General features: G+C 42.7%; 1 protein-coding gene across 1 annotated transcript; it reads left to right on the forward strand.

Annotated features, from left to right (window-relative positions):
* Positions 1 to 1,071: 1,071 nt before the first annotated feature.
* Positions 1,072 to 8,911, forward strand: LOC121176317 (proline and serine-rich protein 2). Its single transcript, XM_041030364.1, has 4 exons — positions 1,072 to 1,234; positions 2,384 to 2,598; positions 5,154 to 5,454; positions 5,648 to 8,911. The coding sequence occupies exons 2-4, from the start codon at positions 2,521 to 2,523 to the stop codon at positions 7,144 to 7,146; spliced, it is 1,878 nt and encodes a 625-aa protein (XP_040886298.1). The 5' UTR covers positions 1,072 to 1,234; positions 2,384 to 2,520; the 3' UTR covers positions 7,147 to 8,911.
* Positions 8,912 to 9,982: the final 1,071 nt, after the last annotated feature.

The following is a 9,982-nucleotide window of genomic DNA, read 5'->3' on the forward strand; positions in this document are numbered from 1 at the left end:
CTGCGGGTTCCTGTTTACAGGGCACACACAGATGTACAGACTGTCAGTGGATTATTTTCATACTTAAGAAAACCTAAAAACACGATGATTCTCAGGCAGGTTCTGAACTGGCTCTTAAAGTGATTTCTAAATCAGATTTATGGACGTTTATTCTGGATGGACATCAAACATCCGTGTGTTCAGGTCTGACTGAGTCAGGCCTCTGTGGAGGATTGTGGGTTTTAACTCACATTCACCTCCTGCATCATGTTTCTACAAAACAGCGTTCACCAAAGGTAAAAGGAATAAGCTGCCAGACCGCAGCCAGCAGGGGGCGCACAAAACAAACAAATCAGGACAGTGAAGTCCTCCATTCACTCTTCAACTCGGTGAAGTATTTACGTACGTTCTTTGATGTTCGTGGTTGCGGTTTACAGTAAACATGCATTTTCATTTGCCAGATTCACTTGTATCTCAACATCCCTGCTTCGTTTAAATAGAAACTTTTCAAAGATGTACAAACGTGACTGCAAGGAGCACAATAAATAAATCATGATAAATTATTAAATAAATAATAAACAATAATTATGAAACAAATGCTTGCCAAAAATGTTAACACCATTTTCACCTAACTTCGATTTTTCCCAGTACTGTAGGCACCCAGCATTTACAAACACACTTATAATATTATACTACTTTTATCCAAATGTTACTCCTTTGTTCCTTATAGCCTTCTTTTCTTCCACTGTGCCTACATTTAAGTATCCGTTGGAACTACTAAGCATTTTATTGGTTCCTGATTCATACAGTGAAGTTTAAATATCCCACCGTTCCTGAATTCATCCTAGTGAAACTGAGGAAGGTGTGTGAATGCATGAGATGACTTTCCACTGTGTCACTGTAGTCACCTCCCAATCCTGCTCACACACCTGAATGAAACCACACACTCACTCACACACACACACACACACACACACACACACACACACACACACACACACACACACACACACCCTCCTGACGGCAGTGGGCGGAGTTTCCTCGTGGTTTAAAGCTGGTGCGTAATGTGCCGCGGTGGTGTCATTACGCACACGGAGCTCACCAGAGCGCACGACAGAAGCGCAAAACCTCTGGATTTTTAAAGAAAAAAAAACTTTTACAGCCAAGTCACAGATTAATGTTAGCACTTTCTCACTGAGGGAAAAGCGACGGGGCCGTTGCTGACTTTAGGATGACGGAGCTGCGGAGCTGTTGGGTAAGTCCTGAGTAAAAATATTTAGAGAATTTCATTTTACTCGCAGGTGGAGGTTTGTATTTCCTTCAGCTCATGGAGTCACTATGTTATGTCTGTGACAGTCCTGAAGATACTTACACGTATACTACAGTAAATATCATTATTACATTTCTGATATATTTATGTCACTTATATAAAAATATACTGTAATATAAAGAAAATGCAGATAAATATACGTATACGTATATGTATGTTTCTTCATATGGCAAATACACATCAAATATTTTTTTTTACAGTATATTAAAAGTAGAGGTGGTGAATTCTTCAGCACACTGCAGATATACAGGATTATTTCATATGTTCCAACATGCACTGCATCTATACATCATTAAAAGGCGTGTCAATATATTAGATCTATGAAGAACAGATTTCTGATCAGTATAAATGAACATGATCGATTCAGGCTGATTTTTTTCCTCCTTCTCAGATTGTTTAATTTGAACTTTTAAATGAACATTGTTTTGCACAGCTGACAATGAATTTGTGAGAATTTCAGGTCAGACTTTTTCGGGTAAAGTACATCGCTTTGCTGCTGCTGCCTTTTTATTTGACAACTCAAAACAACCAAATATTAGTTTTGATGATGATTTATATATCTGCTATATGAGTGGCAGAATTAACGGTACTATTCAAATACTTATTTTCATGGCATCTCAGTTTTTGCTTTCTTTTCCTTCTTGGCTTCAAACCTCAACAAGGAACATTTTTCTCTTTAGTCTTAATCAGAGCAACATTAGAGAAGAATGTGTTGGTCAATGAGCTCACAATGGTTTCAGCCTCAGGAGCCTGTTTTCCAGCTCTACCTGTTCCAGGTTAACTGGTCCATCAGGTGTGTCTCTCTGCTGGGATGCTGAGTTGTAAACTTAAAGTAACTGAGTAGATTTACTCATGCTGAGGTATTTTTACTTACTTGTTATGATGAGGACTTTGATTCTTCAAGTACATTTTAATGACAGTACTAGTGTAGGATTTTTAAACCAGGACTGGTTATAGACTATTTTCACATTTTCATTAGTTTCTGTTTTATTACTCTTCGACCTTGACTGACCTCTGCCTGAAGTCAGTTGAATGTCAGCTGCTTGACGCCTCCTCCGTCCTCTGTGCCTCCAGACTCTAAAGAAGATTGGATGATCCTTCAGAGTGAGACCAGATGTGATTCTGGTTTTGTCCTAGAGCCGCACACGAACACCGGACCCTCCATGAGATGTCCAAATGCCAGCTGACAGCTGACCTCTGACCCTCGCACCATGGACGTCCGTCTGCAGGCCAACCCTCAGCTCCACTGCTCGGTCAATGGGGGAGCGGGACGCAGCTCCAGGCCAGGCGTAAGTATCTGAAAACCATCCAATTTAATCAATACCACAGTAAAACAAGCTCAAGAGTTTGGGAGAAGTTAGATTTTTTTTGATGAACACAATAATGTCAACACTATGAGATATGAGTGTCTGAAAATGATCTGAGCCCTGACTTCAGTAATCAGTGAGCTTTGCAGCTGTTGGTTGGTAGAGTTTGTTGCCTTTGGACAGAGAGAGTGGCATCAAACTTTTCATCTAGCTCTCAGCAAAAAAAAACAAATTAGCTTCAATTAACTAAACCATTAAGTCTCTTTTGTATAATTATCAACTAGAAGATTTGTTCGTTGGTCTGGAGCAAACACAGTAAACCTGCTCTATTGTCTCTCTCACAGTAAACACACTCAGTGTATCAGATGAACAGCTGATTATTCAAACTGCACTTCACCCTGACTGAGGCTCTGTGCTGTGTTTACACAATGCACCCAGTCATCACAGACACAGAGACATTACACCTGCTTAACAACTTAATCCCTTCGCATGCCTTGGGGATGACATTCATTATCAACACACAACACAGCCCAACCAGTCGAGCTGCAGTTTTCTAGGTCCTGAGCTGCTTCACGACAATGTGACAATTCACTCCAGCTGAAACCAGTGCATCAGTGTTTATCTCGGACTGGTTTCAGTTGGGTGTTGCTGCAGGTGTCTTTGTGTGTCTGCTCGTGTGAAGCAAAACAAGGCTCTTAGTAACCTTGTTGTGACACTTTTCATAACGCCGATGTCAGCAGCAAACCAGGTCTGCCGTGTCAACCACCAGCTGAAGGTCATCACATTGAAATAGCTTGAATAAGCAGCTTCCTTCGCTCTGGTGGTTGTGTAATTGTAGTAAAACACTCCACTGTTAAACTGTCTGTTGTTCATTTGTGTGAGAAGTGTGTGTTCTGCTGTCAGATTCTGTACACACACTGTAAAGACAAACTAGTTATTTCACCTTTGCCTTGAAACTGTAAATTCACTGACCCGGTTCTGAATGGTTGGTTCAGCACAGGGAAACAGATAGCTTAGCTCTGTCCAATGTTAAAAAATTCCCCCAGCAGTCCGTCTGAAGCTCGCTGATTAACAGGTGTGTGTGCTGACTGTTTAATCCAAACACAAACACATGTTAAAACCACATTTTGTGGTTGTATGGGAAGTTAACAGTGACAAGAAGACTGTGGGAGAACCACTGTGCCCGGGGCTTTGGTTTGCCAACAAATGGTTCCAGAGCAGAGTACACAAACATTTCTGTTTGTGTACATATTAAACAAAAAAGGAAAAAAAAACCTCAGATGCATGAATAAAAAGTAGATGAAAGAAAGTTTTCATACCTGCAGGGTATGAGTGCGCTAACGGCTAACAGCTGTTTAATTATTTACACTAAAGGGTCACTAAATATCAGCTTTTTAGGAAGTATGTAAGAAAACAGTGATGCTTTTTAACACCTAAAAAACTGGAGGTTTTCACCCAACTACAAATTACAGAAACTAATACTTAATAACTCTGAAAAAATAAATATTTGAACAGATTTTACTGCACATATTTTGTCATAAGGTCACAAGTTTTCTTTTTCCACTGCTGCATATTTTTGGGTCTATTTCACGCTGTTACAGGGGGGTACCTGTTCCCTACGGCCCTGTGGTCCGGTTTAAACAGGTGGACTCGATCTTTATCAGGACTGAAGAAAGACCACAGAGTGAAGCAGCCAAATCAGTAGTCACAGTGTATTGTTACTGGATAGCCCTTTGTGTTGTTTTCTCAGTGGCAGCACTGTGTGAAGCAGGACAGGTAACAGTGGAGGTGAAGGACAGATGGGTAGGAGGGGAGGGGCAACAGAAGAGAGGGGCATTTGAGCTAAATATAGGGTGGGAAAGAAGTTTGGAGGGTTGGGATTCAGGAACAAACAGGCCAGTGTTCGGTCTGTACACATGACTACTGTATGAGAAAGTCACGGTGGATGGTTTGCAACATGATGAGGAGACGAATCTCGTGCTTCTCTGTTAAAAAATAAAATCAGAAAGTAGGAGAACGGTTTGGAATAATGATACTGAAGAAGAAATAATAAAGGCAGAGTAGAAACGTATTTGTCTACAGTCACAAGTTTTTACTGTTAACACCAGATTCAAACTCATACAATATGTTTAGTTAATAAGAACCTAAATTACTCCGTATAAGATACATACGCTCAGTGCAAACAGACCTGTGCATTAAATGTAAAGAAGATAGAGGCAGCTGATAACTGGTACTTTATGATTCTCATGTTGTTAATTATTAACTCCTTTTGTGCCACAAGTTATGTTTATTTGGTGGATTTCCAACTGTATGTAACTAAAGTTCTGAAAAGAAAAAAGGACTTTTTAAGTTTACATCAAAGGGAAAATGTGGGAAACATTTATGGACTTTTTGAAAAAAATAGTCCCACTGAGGATTTTTCACAACAAGAATATTATTTGTTTGTGTGAAACATCTTAAAAGTAGGGCTGCAAACTTTGAAACCACTCAGACCAAAGCACATAAACCAGTTTCCTTCTAACCTTTGGATTTGACAGGAAGATGAGTCTCTGCAGTTCCTGAGCCAGGAGGAGCAGGAGTGCATCCAGTTCTTCGAGGACACCATCGTCTCATTGGAGGAGAGTCTGAAGGAGGAGCAAGTGAAGCCTGCCCCAAGCAGCCCTGGTCCTGTTGAAGAGGTCGATGGACTCCCAACCTCGAGTCCCAACCCTGGGGTCACAGTGTCTTCCATCCCGGCCAGACCTCTCAGTCCCAAAGACCAGGATATTATAGACCTGGTCCGCCCAGAACCGGACTTACTGCAGAACAAAGAGCCAATCTTCAGCCCCACAAATCCAGGTAGCGCACTGTACTTGATTCCTGTATGCAGGGCACACACAATCAAATATAAACAGACACAGTATTTATACTGATTCCAGTATAAATACTGGAATCAGCTAAAACCTCCCAACAGAGCCAAAACTACAGCTCTGAAAGGACCTGAAGTTTCTAGACATGATCAGATTTTCACTTTGCAATTTGTTTCTCCCAGATTTTCAGAGTATGGTGCAAACCCCTGAAAGCCACTTTGAGATAAAGCCAAGGCATGAACCGACGGACAGCCTGCCTTCAGAGTACAACCCTCCCTTACCAAGTGGCAGCTATGGGCCAACAGAAGGCCACTCCTCCTACCACCCGCCAGGTTGTATCCCCACCCCGGTCTTGATTGCCCAGAAAATAGCTGAGAACCAGGCAGGGGGAACCTCCAGCTTCCTTCCCGGCTCGCTCCTCCGCCGCCGCAGCCTTGAGTCTGAAAAGCCGCTGAGCTACAGCACAGATCCTCCCATCAAACAGGGTCCTCCTACCTCTGCTAAGCCTGCCCGCTTCCCTTCTAACATCAGCGTGATCCTCGGCAGCAAGGAGCACCAGAACCAGTCTCTGGCTAATGTGAACATCCAGGAGAGACGGGCGCAAATGCTGGCAAATCTCTCAGGAACATCACACCCTTTGCAGGAGGAGGATACCCCCGTGGAGCAAAAGGCTCGAAATATTCCCACTCGCAGCATTTCCTTCAGGGACCCTACACCAGACAAATCCAGGATGGAGGCCCTGTCTAAGCTGGGCCTAACCAGGAACCGAGCCATGTCCGGGGGTATGTCGCTCCTTCCTAGTGGCACCTCACTGGATCCTCTCACAGGTGCAGAAACCAGTGCCAAACCTCTGGAGGCCAGCGTTGCCCCAACACCAGAAACCAGCAACAAATTGCCAGAGGCCAATGTTACGGCACCACCTCAGAGCCAGAGTCGCATAGACAGAAAAACAGAGGTTCTGCGGACAAATTCCTTTAGGAGCCAGGAAGAAAGAAACCCACAACCGAGCCCCTCACCTCCAGCAGTCACGCAAAGCAGTTACTGTCCACCTCTTTTGGAAAACAAGGCACCTGTTCTCCCTCCGCCTGAGGTCACCTCGCTGGAATTTAACAGCTACGGAGGGAAATCCATCGTGGTCAACCCTTATGTTTCCTCCAGGAGCGAACCTGCAACCTCTCCAACAAGCCTTGAACCAAAAGTCCTCCCACCTGCACTGGCTAACCCCAGCGAGTTGAATACCTACGGAGGAAAGACCAAAGTCATGAACCCTGCTGCTGTAGCCGTGACCAGGAATGACCTCCCTGACATCCTCAGCTCCCATATTGACAAGAGTCAAACCTTGCCTGCCAAGTCAGAGCCGCCACCCACTGAGCTTAACACTTATGGAGGAAAGAGTCGAGCCATCAACCCTTCTGCTGGGTTAAACCGCCCTTCAGAAAACCCAACAAGGAGTTTCAAAGCTCCAGCCCCGACCCCGGCCCCAAGACCTCCTCGGCACTCTTACCACGGTGTAATTAGTTCCCAGAAAACAGCACAACGGGCCTTGTCCCCTGATCACCGGCGGAGATCTGGCTCCATGTTTCGTCCCCAGGGCATCACTGTGCAGTTTTCTGGACGGGGGGCGACGAACGAATCGCGCAGGGAGGCGCTGAGGAAACTGGGGCTGCTGAAGGACTCTTGATAAACTCTGGAAATTTATCCTTCAGTCTCCACCTGTCGATCCTCAGCCTCTGGTGTGTACCTGCTGGTGGAGGGGGTACAAGTTCCAGTGACTGGAGAGTGAGGTGTGGTTGGAGAGAGGCATACTTTTACAAAGGAATGGAGCCAGATTCTAAAGTAGACCTGCACGGCCAGTTCTTAATTCCTGGCCATAAAAAAACTGACAAACAAGTATGGCACCGTGCAGCTGCTGCACACTCGACACTGTTTCAGCGACAAAAGTCTGGACAGATGAACTGCAAACAGCTTCATTTTGCCTCTGATCAAAGACATCATATACCTCTGCACAAGATATTCTGGGACAAATAACACTGTCAACAACGCCCATGAAACGCCCCAAACCAACAATGTGCTAGCATTAGGCTCTCAGCTCTAAGCCTGTTGATTTTTACTGAAAATCTGGATTTTCTTTTTCTTTTTGACAAAACGCTAATGAGCGGCTAATTCTTCACAGGAGTGATTCAGGTTGAATTAAAGAGTTTTAGGCTGAAAATTGTTTTTTTTAAAGTCTTTAAAGAGATTTAAAAAAAATATATAAACAGAAACAACAAACCACATTCAGAAAAGGCCAGCCAACCTTTGTCTCTGTTTTCAGTTTAAGTTCTATTTGTTTTCTTGTGTCATGGTGTCACTTTCCCTCTAGCAGCTGTCAGCAGAGTGAAATTATTTTTCATACACAGGCTGTGAAATCTTTATCACCCCTGTTACATGGGAACCTTTTCTGTTTTCACTGCTTTGTTTACTGACTTTGGGCATTTTAGTCAGCGGTGTGTTTTTTTTTTCTGTCAGGGCTAAAAAGTTAAAAGCACTTTTCTCAAGAGGAATTTTATTACTTCTGAAATGACCAAAACTATATTGTAAAGGTTATAAAAGAGACATGTGGATGTCCTGGACTAATGATGGTGCAGAAGTTAGAGCGGGAAGGAGCAGGGTTTCGTGGAAGATGCAAAGCTGAGCTGAGCTGGAGGATATTTTTACTCCACGGACAAACCTCCCACACCAAACCACAGACTGTGGAATGGGTTTGTGGCCAGGACTTTTACTTTTTACTACGCAGAAGCAGTACTTTAAAAACTGCTCTTTAGGGACGGGCGAGCACATGGCATTGTACAAAACACAAGCACTAAAACCACAGAGTCTAGAAATACATCCTGGGTTACTTATGTGTTTTTATTCCTGTCGAGCTGTTGTCGATAACTTCTCTGTTTCTGACATTTGCAAGTGTGTTATTTAACTGTTGTAGCAGCATAAGCATGAATGTGTGTGTATTGTGTGTGTGTGTCTATGTATGTAAGTTTATTGTGTTTAATCCAGACTCCGGCCTCTGTAGTTCACCTACAGTAACTTTTGAAGTATATTTAGTTTCGCACAAGAGTTTTCCTGTGCGAACATTTTTTGTGAATTTTGTTTACAGACTCCGGTTCATCTGTAGTTCATCTACAGGCATTTTGAAGTATCTAATGGTGCATACATACAGTATATAACTACATTTTGTATAACACACTTTACTTTATAAGGAAATGTTTCAGCAGAGTGAACAGATCTGCACAGAACAAGGATAAAAAGCGCATCCATGTGTGGGGAAATGGGAAGATCAGCGTTGCTGCTATGGTAAAACAGCCTGATCCACTTTCTGACTTTTGAAACATCCACATTATAAACTGTATATACTCGGCTTAATATATCTCATGTCCAATTTTTGTCGATCATTAAACAGAATAGTGTAACTTCGTTCCAACTGTTTTTCTTTGACTAAGTCTGGAATGTAAAGAATGAACAGGTGCTGTTCAGTGTTTATGTTCAGCGAATATTTCTCTTCTGATTTCACACCTGTATTTATCACTGCTACAAGTAAAGCTGATACACATAAGCCCAGTTTGTACCTATATAATGTGTTAGTTTTACATCTGAGTGATTCCTCAGGTGAATATTTTTTTTTTATCACAACAAGGTTTTAGTTTTGTTTTTCTGACGTTCCACATGTTTCACATTGGATTTCTTACACGTGTTTAACGGCAGCAAAACAGAAGCAAAGTGTCTGGACTCCAGACTGTTACATAAGGCCTCAACACAGAGGGTCTCTTTACTGAGGAGTGCTGCTTGATGACTGCTATACTGAGTGTGTGTGTGTGTGTTTTAGTGCATGAGGGCATCAGGGGCATCTGTGGGAGTGCCCGAGGTCGACTGACATTCCACTTTGCGATTGTTTGCCTTAATGAGCCAACATTAATCTTGGGCTCATTTTTTTAGCAGGGTCATGTGTCAAAATCTGGCTTTAGCACATTCATGATTTTACTTTATATTGTTCTCACATTGTGCATTTTCATTTTCCTTTTCTTGAAAAAAAGAAAACAGGCAAGACGAGGCATTAACATGTGATCTGGACAATCACGTGATCCAGGGGTCTTTGCATTCACACCTGGCATTACTGACCCCATATAAGGTTAATCCAGCCATGTTTAGCAATGTTCTGCATATGCAGTGTTCAGAGGAGGAAACGAGTAGGAACTGAGGAAATACTTACGATTGCTGCCTTGTAATTAGACCTCGACAAACAGGCGCACCCTCTCAAACACGCAAACGCCACAAACACACGACTGACGCGACTTACAGACCTGAAAAACAAACAGCAATCATCTTCAAATATTTATTGTATATTGTATATCATTTTTCTATCTGTCATGAGCCGAGACACAAAGCTGTGAGCTGATATTGTTTTCTTTTGCTTGCAGGAAAATAACGATAGTTTTGAAACTAGACACAAACTAAATTAGAGCCACTGTTGGACGCTTTACTAC

The sequence above is a fragment of the Toxotes jaculatrix genome, chromosome 22, assembly GCF_017976425.1.
Source record: "Toxotes jaculatrix isolate fToxJac2 chromosome 22, fToxJac2.pri, whole genome shotgun sequence".
NCBI lineage: Eukaryota > Metazoa > Chordata > Actinopteri > Toxotidae > Toxotes > Toxotes jaculatrix.